Source organism: Lemur catta, chromosome 10, assembly GCF_020740605.2.
Source record: "Lemur catta isolate mLemCat1 chromosome 10, mLemCat1.pri, whole genome shotgun sequence".
In the NCBI taxonomy this organism is placed as follows: Eukaryota; Metazoa; Chordata; class Mammalia; order Primates; family Lemuridae; genus Lemur; species Lemur catta.
In genome coordinates, this window is record NC_059137.1 from 9,746,631 (window position 1) to 9,761,206 (window position 14,576).

The window sequence follows — 14,576 nt, forward strand, 5'->3', positions numbered from 1 at the left end:
AAAAGTACTCATCTCCTTCATGGCACTCATTCAACTACAAATACAGTTTATTGCTCAAATACAACTTACAGCCAGGAACAATACTAGTTTGGAATTCAGAACAAAGTAATGTAAAACCAATTAATAAATCTATTTACACCACTTAAAAATACAAAGTATTAAATATTATTATATGCCTATGTTAATAATACTCAAGTTCAAAATGCTCCACTACTTTTGATTAAGCCTAATAAAAGAAAAATTCTACTTCAGTGCAAGAAGAAAAATTGGAAAAAATTACCAGTAAAAGTTATTTTTTAAAGATATATCATGAAATATTTACAAATACAATAATATCTGGAACTTACCTAAACATAATGGGGTGTGGGGAGAAGAGGGTAGCAGGTGGGAGAACAGGTGAAACAAAACTGGCCATGTGTGTCTAACTGTTGGAGCTGAGTGATGGGTACACTGGATACCATTCTCACTTGATTATTTGTTTGAAATTTTCCATGATTTAAAAAGAAAACGAGGATGGTGTTACAAGACTGTATAAATCTTTCAGAATTCATAAAACGGTATCCAAAAGAGGGTTTTAACGTATGTAAATTGCACCTCAATAAATTTGAAATTTAAAAAGAAAAAAAAAAAAACTGGTTACCCTTTGGAACTGAATCCTTCCAGAGGTGAACTCATTTTTTGAGAGAACATCAGTATCATATTATTCTGAAAATTTTATGGCTATAATCTGTAAGAATTTTCATCTTAAAGTAAGGTGTTTAGTCTCGAAAGGAGAATATATTCATCAGAAACAGACAAAGAACATATACTATGCCCTCCAAACAAGACTTGACCAGAAGTTAATTCAAAAGACTAGATTTTCTATTATTTGGAGGGGGTAGGCAGGTAGGATTAATGTAGAAAGGGAAAACATTAAGTAAAGAAAAATGTATCCATGTGACTTGTTCCCCACAGGTATCAGTTTCCAGGTTGGTGCTAACACACAGCGTGTTTGTCAGAGCACTATTGCTCCTTCCCAAGAAAGGTGAGTGGATATGAATAATAGCAATCTTCCAGAGATATTAAATAGCAGTTACCTGCAATTTCTTGCAAGCGATCTTCATCAATGTTAGGGTCAAAGTCACTTCCCAAGACATCTGTACTCCAAGTCTCACTCACTGTTTCCGATATGTCCCTATCATCTGTTAGTCCCATCATGTCACGAATTTCAAACTTCCTTAGCTTATCATCAAGATTATCTTGCGTTGTAGCTATGAAAAACAAAATTAAGCATTTTAAAAATGGTAGCACAGCTACAAATTTTTAATCAACTTTAACGAACTTTTATGTCTTTGAACTTCAAATTACATTATTACTAACCATATAGTATCATCCTAGACCTAGCTACACCAGCCAGCTCCCTAGTGACCCATGCGACCTCCTGCTAAGATTAGCAGAGGTCCCTACCCAACCACCAGTGACCATAGATGCATGAGTGAGCCCCATCCAAATCAGAAGAACCAACATGCTGACCTATATACTTGAGATCAAAATTAATGTTTTGGGGTGGTATATGGCAGTATTGTGGCAATAATTAACTACTAAAAATGTTTTTCACATGACTTGGATAACTCCCCTCTGCATTCTAGAGTTTTCTGTCCTGCCTAGACCAATTTCCCTCAATTCACTTCTTAACTTTGCATTTTACAAAACGTATACTGTCAAGCACCTATATCAGAATCACCCAGAAGGCTTATGATAGAGGTGATACTCGTTCAACTTCAACTTCTGTTATAAACTAATACAGTAGTGCCCCCTTATCCAAGGGGGATACATTCCAAGACCTCCAGTGGATGACTAAAACTGCAAATAATACCGAACCCTATATAATCCATGTTCTTTCAATCTGATTACCACAATGGCTACTGAGTGACTAATAGGCAGGCGGTGTATACAATGTGGATATGCTGGACAAGGGAATCATTCATGACCTGGATGGGATGGTGCACATTTAAAACTTATGAATTGTTTATTTCTGGAATTTTCCATTTAATATTTTTGGGTCATGGATAACTGAAACTGTGGAAGGTAAAAACATGGATAAAAGGGACTACTGTATTATTTTAGATTTCGGTATTATTTGATGCAAATTTAGTCCTAATTGATACACTAATAAACCAAATCAATAAAAATAGAGCATTACTTTTTTCAAGCCATACACACTTCAGTGGCAATATTCTTTTCTTTCTAAAATGGACAGAAGCAAAATTTCTAGAAATGAGACTTGGGAAATCGAACTTTTAAAAAGTTTCCAGGTAATTCTTATGCACAATGACGTCTAAGAATCACTGCCTCAAACCTAGTTGAGGGCATTGTCTTTAAATGAACAAAGCCAAAAAACTTTTTCAGATTTATTTTTTCCTAAAGCTCCTCACCCCCTTATCCTCATCAAATCAAAAGCTTTCAATGGCTTCCGGCTCACTACTAAAATATAGACTTCCTTTTCTCCACAACAGGGATCCACCCACTTTTCAATCCTTACCTCATCCTATTTCCCTAATTGATAACTGAGTATATACTATGGCTCCCACCTCTCTGGCTTGCTTACACTAGTCCATCACTTAGAATGACTGACCTCCAACTTCTGCCAAGGCAATGCCAGCCAGCCTTTAAAGCTAGTATTTCCTTCCAATAAGTTTTCCCCATACTTTTTTTTTTGAGACAGAGTCTCACTCTGTTGGCCAGGCTAGAGTGCAGTAGTGTCATCATAGCTCACTGCAACCTCAAATTCCGGGGCTCAAGTGATCCTCCTGCCTCAGCCTCCCAGGTAGTTGGGACTACAGGTGCATGCCACCACGCTCAACTAAGTTTTCTAGTTTTTGTAGAGACAGGGTCTGCTCTTGCTCAGACTTGTCTCGAACTCATGACTTCAATTGATTCTCCCGCCTCAGCCTCCCAGAGTGCTAGAATCACAGGCATGAGCCACTGTGCCAGGCCTCTTTTCCCTATACTTTCAACCACATGCTATCTCTCACTCAGAACTGTCAAAGCACTTTTATGATACTTTGCATCATTTGTATACCATTCTGTCTCTATTCTAAGTTCCTTCAGCCCTGAATATTTACCACCATATTCCTTAAATATTACAGAATTGAAATACCAAATATTATAGAATTTAAAGTAATTCATATTAATTATTCCATGTAATTTAAGCCTAAACACCCACTTACCAACTAAACACATTTTTAAGAACTGAAAAAACTATGAATAAATGCAAGTTTAATGGTCATTTATATAATCAACTTAAATTTATTATCTTACTGAACATAGCCAGCTTACATGCAAACACATTGCTTATCTTATAATCAGGTAAATTCTTTGCTACTTAAACAACCGTGTTCAACTTCATTGTACCTTGCTCATGTTCTAAGAGCTGTAGAGCTTCAACTCCATTACTCCCAGAAGGTCCTGCTCCAAGTTCTGATACAGACTCCCCTTCCAGGTCTAGGGAAGACACTGAATTGGAGCGATTTGAAGGACCTAGAGAAATGTTCATCCTGTCAGCAATCTTTTTAAAACAGTCATGCGCCACCAGGCAATTTTTCATGCCTTGATAAGAGACAAAAGACTGATTAAAGTGCTTTTAATACTGCATTTATACCTTAAAAAAATACATGCCCTTTGAGCTAGCAATTCTGCTTCCAGGAATTTATTTAGGAAACCAATCAAAAATTAATCTAAGGTTGTTTGTTGCAAGCTTCTTACAACATCTGAAAAGTGGAAGCAATCTGTATGTTTAATCATAGAAGAATGTTGAGATAAATTATGATACACTCATTTGAAGTTAAAGAACCATTAAAATTCTTATTTAAAAATGTTAAATTACAAAGGGAAGTGTTAATGCCATATTATCAACCAAAAAAAGGTTACCAAAGAGCATAAACCTAATTTTGCTATAAATAAACCAAAATGTTAACTGCTATTAACAGAATGGTTAAATTATAGATGTTTCTATTTCCTCCATTTTCTGAAATGAATACACATTACTTATGAAATTTTTTAAAAAGTTAGATAAAAAGAAATTATTACATTTTATGTTTCTTTTTAAATGTCAGTAAACTAGAACTTTTTTCATTTAAAAAATTTGTCCTAGTATGTGGAATGACATTCTCACTTCACAGTCTTGGCTTTTAATTTTCTTTTCTATTCCTATTTCTATTGTATCCTCCTTCATAAAGGTGTATGTAAGTATCAAAATAAAGGAATACAGAACTCTGAGAGTATACACAACATCCTGAAATACTAGTAAGTCCATTTTTCCCATTTAGACATGCGTCATATCCTTCTAAAGGAGCTCTATAAGCTTTGGTATATATTAACACAGGAGAAACAAAACATGCTATTATTCTATTTAAGTCTGAATGAAGAGTTATATCTTCTCCATTCTGTATGACCAAAGGCATCTTAAAATCTTAATTTTATTCAAGAAACGATCTTTACAGCCAACTGTTCAAGCTCATTAGAGGAAATCTTCATTACTCTCCTCAGTGAGAGGCACAGATGGTATAATTATAATTTATAAGGCTCCTTTAAAGAACACAAAACAAAATATTACTTGAATCACACAACTCCTTGAATGAAGTAACCCTTCACCTTCAGATATTCCTTCCAGATTATCACTGCAGAGGGAAAAGCGCAAGGTTTTATCAGGTTTACCGTGGAGTTTGGTTTCATCAACAGGGACATCTCCTTGTCCTCCATCCGAGAGTTGCATGTTTAGGACCTGAAAAATAAAATATCAATTTTGGTTTATCAACTGAAAGAGTACTGATAAGAAAACAAACCACAACAAATGCATATTTGAGCCATTCTTAATCTTAAATTATCATTTTTAACTAAAACCCCATTTATAAGGTCTGTCAAACTTTTAAATACTTGTGGAATAAAAGCATATCAGTCAAAACAACTGAAGCTATGTTTTTCCACTGCCCTACAAGTGTCAGAGATTGAACAGGCAATCAGACACCAGATGAGCAGGGATTAGGAGTAGAGGAGTCAGAGGGCTGTGGTGTCAGCAGGCTGGTCCTTCCTGTTCTGCTATGTGCCAGCTATGTAACCTGGATAAGTTATTTAAGCTCTCTAAGTCTTAGTTATAAAATGATAGTAAGAGCATGTATTCATGGAATTGTTGATGATTAAATAAAAAGATGCACACAAAGCATTTGATACAGCACATAACCTATTGAATTTGCAGTATATTTTTTCAGAAGTTAATAAATGAATTCAACCAGAAGAAAACATGACGTAATCATGTTATTACTATCTTGCAGGCACCAGAATTTAATCCAACTAGTTTGAATCTCTACTTGATCACCACATACAGGTTCACAAAAGTCCATACCAGAAGCTGAAGTATGACTTCACAGCCATCTCTGGCTTAGAGGTGATGGCCTTTTAATAATGTTTTCTATTTACTGGATGATTTCCAAATAACATAATTACTTCTCACTACTCCTTATAACCCGCACAATTCAACACTGTATGTGTATTTCCACCTTAATGAAGAATTGAGCACTATGTTGGAAGTCACATAGCATAGTTTAAGAATCCAGAACTGGCTGGGCACAGTGGCTTACGTCTATAATCCTAGCACTCTGGGAGGCCAAAGTAGGAGGATTGCTTGAGGTCAAGAGTTTGAGACCAGCCTGAGCAAGAGCAAGACCCCATCTCTACTAAAAAGAGAAAAAATTAGCCGGACAACTAAAAATAAAAACAAACAAAAAAGTTAGCCAGGCATGGTGGCAAGTGCCTGTAGTCCCAGCTACTCAAGAGGCTGAGGCAGGAGGATCGCTTGAGCCCAGGAGTTTGAGGTTGCTGTGAGCTAGGCTGATGCCATGGCACTCACTCTAGCCCAGGCAACAGAGTAAGACTCTGTCTCAAAAAAAAAAAAAAAAAAAAAGAATCCAGAACTTGAACTCAGTCAGTGGCTTACTTAGCTGTTGCTGGAATATGAGAGAATAGTATCTTCACTTCAAAAGAAAAAAAGAGTTCTCATCACAAAAAAAGGATAAGTATGGAGGTACTGCATATATTAGTTTGATTCAGCCATTCCACAATGTATACCTGTATCAAAACATCATGTTGTACACTATAAATATATGTAATTTTTCAGTTAAATAATTTTTAAAAAGAAAAAAACACCCTCTAGGTTTTGACCTTGCATTTAAAAGAATAAATGCTTTTTAATGGTTTCATAAATTTACACACGATGCTTTTAAAAAGTCATTTAAAGCCGGGTGCAGCAGTGGTGGGCACCTATACTCCCAGCTACTCAGAAGGCTGAGGTGGGAAGATCACTTGAGCCCAGGAGTTTGAGGCCAGCCCGGGTAACATAGCAAGACCCTATCTCTTTTAAAAAAAAGATTTTTTTCAATAGATTTTTTTCCTATTTGCTTGAAATGAAATAGACATAAAAATTTTTAATTTTGTATTTTTAAGATAACTTGGACCTTTAAACTCACCATAGTAAGTGATGTGAAATGAAACTTCAGGAAAAAAAATCATCAAAAGGCCTGGAGAGTGGTATGAATTAACAGAAAACAAAAGGATCATACTGCAATGCAGATATTTTCCCAAATCATCTCCAAGGGCAAGCAATTTTGTGACCTTATACAGAAAGTTATTGTTCAAAACTAGTCACATTGGGATATAAAATACAAAAATTTAATTTCATGGCCAGGTGCGGTGGCTCACGCCTATAATCCTAGCACTCTGGGAGGCCGAGGTAGGTGGATAGCTCGATGTCAGGAGTTCGAGACCAGCCTGAGCAAGAGTGAGACCCCATCTCTACTAAAAATAGAAAGAAATTATATGGACAACTAAAAATATATAGAAAAAAATTAGCCGGGCATGGTGGCGCATGCCTGTAGTCCCAGCGACTTGGGAGGCTGAGGCAGAAGGTTCACTTGAGCCCAGGAGTTTGAGGTTGCTGTGAGCTAGGCTGATGCCACGGCACTCTAGCCTGGGCAACAGAGTGAGACTCTGTCTCAAAAAAAAAAACAACAAACAAACAAAAAACTAATGTCATGCCTCTAAATTAGAGAATCTGCGAACTCTAGGCTAAACTAAAACCCCAGAATCTCAGAGTTGAAAGAACTTTAAGAGTTCATCTACCTACAAGTTCTCAGCTGGGGACTGAAATCCTTCCTGGGGCCTTTTGCAGGTACAATTTGGGTTGTTATAATGACTGGAGAATTCTATCAGCATTTAGTCCCAGGCGCATTGGACAAAAAGGAAAATAACAACCTGCAATGCAGGGAACAGTCCCCCAAAATAAGGTGTTATTATCTTACCCAGAATTCTAATACCACCTCCATTAAGAAACACTAATCTAAAAAAAAAAAAAAAAAAAAAACACTAATCTAGTCAAATCCCTTACCCTAATAAGAAATCGTATCTATATCATCCCCAAAACAAACCAACACATGAAAATACTGACGTCCAACAATTTTTGACCCACAAAAGGAACAATTTCATATAGCTGAAAGTTGGCTCTTCTGTTTCTAGTTCCTTAAGGTGGAAAGTTAGTTTACTGATAAAAATTTTTCTCCTTTTCTTAACATAGGCATTTACAACTATAAATTTCCCTCTAAGCACTGTTCTCACCCAAAGTTTGGTATGTTGTGTCTTTGTTTTCATTCCTCTTCAAATCAAAGTATTTTCTAAGTTCCCTTGATTTCTTCTTGGTCCAGTGGTTAAGATGTGTTGTTTAATTTCCACATATTCGTGAATCTTCCAATTTCCTTCCGTTAATTGATTTTTAGGTCTATTTCATTGTGGTCAAAGAAGATACTTTGTATGATTTCAATTTTTTAATTTACTGAGACTTGTATAGCCTAATATATGGTCTATCCCAGAGAATGTTTCACATGCATTTAACAAGAATGTGTACTCTGTTTTAGGTGGGTGAAGTGCTCTATACATGTATGTTAGGTCTAATTGATCTACAGTATTGTTCAGGTCCTCTATTTCCTTGTTGATCTTATTGTCTAGTTGTTGTATCATTACTGAAAGTGGGGTACTGAACTGTCCAACTATTATTGTACAGCAACTATCTATTTCTCCCTTCAATTCTGTCAGCTTTTGCTTAATATATTCTGGGGCTATTGTTAGGTGTGTGTATGTTTATAATTGCTATATCGTCTTGATGGCTTGACCATTTATCAACATATAATGTCTTTCTTTGTCTCTTGTAATCTTTATGCTCCTCAGACCAGATATTTTCAATTGATCCATTTTCACGTTCCCTGGTCCTTCTGCCTGCTCAAATCTGCTGTTGAACACTCCTTGTGTATTTTTCATTCCAGTTACTGTACTTTTCAATGCCAGGATTTCTACATGGCTCCTTTTTGCAATTTCTACCACTTTACTGATATCCTCTATTTGATGAGATGACGTTCTTTTGCTTTCCCTTAGTTCTTCGCCCATGCTTTCCTTAGCTCATGGGGTGTATTTCTTTTTAGAGACAGGGTCTTGCTCTGTCGCCCAGGCTGGGGTGTAGTGGCATGATCACAGCTCAGTATAACCTCAAGTTCCTGGGCTCAAGTGTTCCTCCTGCCTCAGTCTCCTGAGTAGCTGGGACTATAGACACATGCCACCACACCCAGCTAATTTTTCTTTTTTTTTTTTGTAGAGACAGGGTCTTACTATATTGCAGAGGCTGGTCTTGAACTCTTGGCCTCAAACAATCCTTCTGCCTCAGCATTCCAAAATGCTGGGATCACAGGTGTGAGCCACTGCACCCATCCCTGTGAGAATAGAGTCCAGATTTCTTCTTCTTCCCATTTGCCTCTAAGCTAAGTTCTTTTGTTACAAATCTCTTAAAATTGATTACCATACCTCCAATCCCATTTCTTTAAAACATTTTATTTTCTTAGTTTTCTTTTCAGTTATCTCTTCCAATTTTTCCTGACCAGCCAAAGAACAGATGGGTTATCTCAAGAATTTGGGCTCATTAAAGCAGGAATACCACTAGTATACCACAAGAAAGAAAACAAGCATAAAACATTTCCTATAAGTCACTACAAAAGTTTCTTCAATTTCCACACCACAATTTCCTGGCTTCCTCTTTCTTCTGCTACTGCTACAAAAATTCCTTTTGTTTGCACCTATTCACCAACTTCAGTGCCACAGATGTATTAATGTGAAGGGCCTCCACAACTGCTCATCAAATGCTCAACACGTGATGGTGTGTCATGGTAGGCTTACTGAAGATAATGAAGAATATGCATTAAATTCACTGCTATGGTCTGAATGTTTGTACTCCTCTAAAATTTGTATGTCGAAATCCTAACCTCAAGGTGATGATGGTATGTGCAGATTAGGCCTTTGTGGAGGTGACTAGGTCATGAGGGCAGAGTCCTCCTGAATGCAATTAGTGCCTTTATAAAATAGGCCCAAGGACACAGCAAGAAGGCACCATCTATGAACCAGGAAATAGACCTCAGTAGACACTATATCTGCCTTGATCTTGGACTTCTAGCCTTCTGAATTGTGAGAAGTAAATTTCTATTGTGATAAGACAACCAGCCTTTGGTGTTTTATTATAGCAGCCGAAATGGACTAAGACATCAATACTAATTAATAGAAGCATGTGACCATGTACGTTCATACCTCATTTTCTGACATCATCCCTGGAGTAAGCTGGGGCCCTGTCCCTAAGGAAATGACCAGCACCTCTTCTGGTTGCACCTCTGGGATGGTTTCTTGAGATGATCCTTCATGGTCCATATGTAGGTCCATTAGCATGTTGGTGCGGCTTCTGCTCCGAGTTGCTAATAAAAAATTTCAAATAAAATAATTTAGAGGAAGACAAAATTAAGAAAATAGCACACTAAATATGAAACTATATTTCCTATTAGTGCAGAACATTTGCGCATGCACAAGAGTGGTAAAAACATAAATAAGGAAAAAACAAAACAAAACCAAAAACTAGATCCTCCCAGTTACTCTAGTGATGACTAGTACGTACAGCTTATCCTTCAAACTGATAACCAGGACAGTGATTTAAGTCCACGTATGATCACACATGCAGAACAGCAAACGTGTCTCAATCAATTTCAGACTCGGATGACAAGAAAAACATTACCTTATTTCTTATTTTTTAAAGACATTTTTACTATTTTTTCTGTAAAATGATTTAACTGACAGAGATCTCCCATACTAATAATTGAACTTAGTAAGCATTAGAAAATTTCAAATGGAAACTTGATAGCCATTTAAAGTCATATAATTTAATTAGGAAAACTTTGACAAAATAATCAGTTTTTCAAAGCACATTTTTCTCCCAAGAAATGTATTAACCTCTTTCTAAAGATGTAGGAGAGAAGATCTCCTTAAGTTTGAATACAAGGTCCTATTGGTTTTATGGAAACAATTTAAAGCAATAAAAGTTTCAATTACTCTTGGTTTTTTACCTCTGTCTAAAAGTAAAAAAGTTAATACTTTCTTCTAAAATAATTTATCTTATAAATCTTTCAAAAACTTTTGGACACTGAAAGATTTAGACAGTTTGTGACAATTTCTCTATGAGTTTTATATTTTCCATTTTCTTTCAGAGGGCAATAAAACTCAATACAACCAGAATACTAAATAAAAATTCTCTTCAGTGCAAAATAATCAACAGTACAGACATAAAGCAAAAACATCCTATGGTAACAAAAGTCTTTCAATTTCACTTTCAGTGAAAGCTAACCTACTTGACAGAAAGATAAACAATCACCTTTCTTCACAACACTGTAGATCTGTTCATTAAACACTTTTAGTCTGAAAATTCAGAGCACACACCAATTTCCAAAAGTCTAAAACAGGTTCACTCACATCTTTATTTGCCAGCCCTCATTATCCTACTGAATTATCAACTTAAATTTAATTTTGTGAGCAGGGCTATGAATCTTAAGTAACAATCTTTATAAGTATAATTTATAAAAACCCAAGTAATCAAGTTTCATGTAGCAATTTACATAAAGCAAAAGCAACATGCACATAAAGCACATTTTTGTAAACTATTTCTTAAATAAAATCATGTAAGAAGAGGAAGAACAGCCTATTACCCAACAAATGGGGTCACTAGTATAATATGAGCAGTAAGATTGGTAGCTGAGGAATCCCAGGCAGTGATGGCTACTAACTGTTGTCCTATGTTGCGAAAGCATTAAATAGAAAGAAAATCAACCCTTTGAACAATGGACACATTTTTTAAAAATATGAAATAAATGCAATGACCAGATCACATGACTATACAAAAAAATAATAATGAGCAAACAATTGAAATTTATTTTCCATCAGATCCATATTTAATGACACTTTTTGATGATGTGAAATTAAAAAACTAATTTACAGCAGTGAATGAGGGGGGGAAATCTCTTATTTACCAAAAATCATTTATTTCTTCATGTTAACAGAGTACAAATAGCCCATAATGCTAAAAACCATTAAGTATAACATTTCAATTTTTTTTTATTTTTAATTATGAAAACTGACATTTTGGGATGATGAAGAAAGCCACAGACTTGAAGAACATGATGCCATATTCCTGTTGATAACACAATTCCATACTACGTTAAATGTAAGGTAGAAACAGGTGAGGTGGCTCACACCTGTAATCCCAACACTTTTTGAAGCCAAGCGGGGAGGATGGCTTGAGGCCAGGAGTTCAAGACCAGCCTGACCAACAGACCCCTGTTCCTACAAAAAATTTTTAAAAATTAGCCAGGCATAGTGGCACATGCCTTTAGTCCCAGCTATTTAAAAGGCTGAGGCAGGAGGATCACCTGAGTCCAGGCGTTTGAGGTTGCACTGAGCTATGATTATGCCACTGCACTCTAGCCTGGGTGACAGAGTGAGACCCTATCTCTATTAAAAAGAAAAAGAAAAACAAAAACAAAAAGTATTCATCGCGAAGTGTTGCTGAGATCCTCATTATAATTAGGCAGGCACTAAAATACTGCTGGTCCCCTGGCTTAAACACTTTAGACCTGTCTTGTTTATTTTGTCTAACTCCCATTCATCCTTCAAGAGAAAAGATCTTCTAATACCACCATCAAGTGCCTAAGTTAGGTGTCCCCAGACCCCCTGAGGGGCTCATCTCCATCCAAACACTTAGTATGCTGACAGGTACTGGTCTTTTCTTGTTTGTCCCAACTAAACTATCAGCAGCTGACTTGAGAGTAAGGGCATGTCCTAATGCTCTTTGTATCACCAGTGTAATGCAGTGCTTCATGCGCAAGATGGTGATAATACCTACTGTCATAGGATTTTTGTGTGGATGAAATGAAACAACATTTATAAAGTGCTTACTCAATGTCTGGTGCATAGTACATGCTCAATTAATTTTTTGGTAGATATATGGATAATAAACCTTTACTAAGTGAATAAAGCTTGCTTAAACATAATTCTTAAAAAAATGAATAAACAAAATAAATGAAACTTCTACTTTATAACATTGAGATATCTTAGCTCAATTGACAAAAGACTGATTATTAATAAAAATAATGAAAAAATAGTAACTATTATTTTCCACTTTATTGATGGAAACTTCTAAAATAATATTATTATTTAAAACTTTGTAGAAAGGAGAGGGCTACATAACTCAAAAAATGACTACAACATTTTCAAAATTTTCCCAAGACAATAAATTTTTTTTTTTAGAGACAGGGTCTCACTCTGTCACCCACACTAGAATGCAATGGCACGATTATAGCTCACTGTAACTTCAAATTTCTGGGTTGAAGAGATCCTCCTGCCTCAGTGTCCTGAGTGGCTGGACTACAGGCATGCACCACCATCCCAAATAACCTTTTTTTTTTTTTTTCTTGGGTAGAGACAGGGTCTCGCTAGGTTGCTCGGGCTGGTCTCAAACAGCTGGCCTCTGGCGACCCTCCTACCCTGGTCTTCCAAAGTGCTGGGATTATAGGCATGAGCCACCACACCCAGCCAAGACACTAAAATTTAAACAAAGTATACTGTGAGTGGCATGATTTCAATTACTTATGAAAAGTATGTCTAGATAAAGCTAAAATCTACTGATAAACCTTAACTAACCAGGTATGATTTTTAGAAATTGAAATTCCATCAGTAAACATGAAAAGAAATACTTTTCCATGGTATTTAAAACTATACTCCAAAACACTGAGCAATAACAAAGGTTAATAAAGACATGTTAAATTTAACGGAAAGCTCCAATATGAGAAATTCTCTTTACCTATAGGTAATCGATTCTTTTTATTTGCTGGAGTGGTTGCTGGAGATAGCTGAGGAGTATTGTAAGGAGTCATTTCTAAACTGCTGCTTTTTCCTGGCTTGGCCTGGGGTAGGTTTGCCAATAAATTGTCAAGAGCCATTCTATCTTCTCTCAGTTGATCTCCAGACATCACACTCTTCATAAAATTGACCTGACAAAAATATAGGACATTAGCTAGTGGAATCAATATTTCAAACACAATATATATTTCTCATACAATGTACTCATCTATGCCTCTGCTTATGCTTAACCACAAGGCTTCTGAGAAAATCCTATTAAACAATAAAGGCATTACCAGAGTAATAAGCTGACTGTAGGTTATATAAACCACGGTTCTGCTCAACCCTTCCAGAAGATTAACAGAAGACATTGGAGGGGTTTCCACTGCACGGCCCCCAATCACAACATCAAGGAAAGCAGCAACACAGCTCTGTTAAAACAGGAAAAGATCACAGTGAAATACTTCCCCTTTAAAATATTAGAACAAAATTTCTGATTAAGGTGGACAACCACACAAAAAATTTAATGTCTCAAAAATCGTATTTTATCAAACATTGTTAAAAAGTAAACTCTTTATGTAATGATACAGAATAATCTCCAAGATATTCTGGTAAACAAAACAAACATGACACAGAACAGTATACACACTATGCTCCCATTGTGAAAAGGGAGGGGTGGGATGAATGGGAGAACACAGTACTTTTAGGAATTTTTTGTGTATATATAAGACCTCTAGAAGGAGACACAAAAGATATAACATCAAGAACCTTTTGGGGAGGAAATAAAGGCGAGAGATGAGAGGTGGAAGGGAAATGTCACTGTATAATCCTTGAATTTTAAACTAGATTGAATGTAAAACCTCAAAATATGACTGATTAAAATTTTATTTAATTAAATTAACTGAATAATGTTATAAATGTTAGCTTATGGAATATACTTAAAATCATATAATTATTGCTGATTCATATATCTATAGATTTGATTTAGTGACAATCTTTTAAAAGCAAACTTTTTAAAATAAAATAATCTTGGCCAGGTGAGGTAAGGCGGGAAGACTGCTTGATCTCAGGAGTTAGAGACCAGTCTGAGCAAGAGTGAGACCCCATCTCTACTAAAAATAGAAAAATTAGCCAGAATTAGCCAGGAGTCTAGCCAGGAGTCTTAGTGTGTGCCTGTAGTCCCAGCTACTCAGGAGGCTGAGGCAAGAGGATTGCTTGAGTCCAGGAGTTTGAGGTTGCAGTGAGCTGTGATGATGCCAGTGCACTCCACCCAGGGTAACAGAGCAAAACTGTCTCAA

General features: G+C 36.1%; 1 protein-coding gene across 5 annotated transcripts in view; it reads right to left on the reverse strand.

Moving 5' to 3' along the window:
* The window catches only part of GAPVD1 (GTPase activating protein and VPS9 domains 1), a 75,145-nt gene that overhangs the window by 28,305 nt on the left and 32,264 nt on the right, over positions 1-14,576 (reverse strand). For 3 of the 5 annotated variants that reach the window (XM_045563975.1, XM_045563977.1, XM_045563979.1), the window contains exons 6-11: positions 13,575-13,709; positions 13,241-13,430; positions 9,652-9,812; positions 4,633-4,762; positions 3,394-3,519; positions 1,077-1,250 (exon numbers count right to left, since the gene is read on the reverse strand). In XM_045563975.1, the coding sequence (XP_045419931.1) occupies positions 1,077-1,250; positions 3,394-3,519; positions 4,633-4,762; positions 9,652-9,812; positions 13,241-13,430; positions 13,575-13,709 (916 nt within the window). The remainder of the gene's footprint in view (positions 1-1,076; positions 1,251-3,393; positions 3,520-4,632; positions 4,763-9,651; positions 9,813-13,240; positions 13,431-13,574; positions 13,710-14,576) is intronic. The other 2 variants (XM_045563978.1, XM_045563976.1) reach the window with 1 other exon arrangement.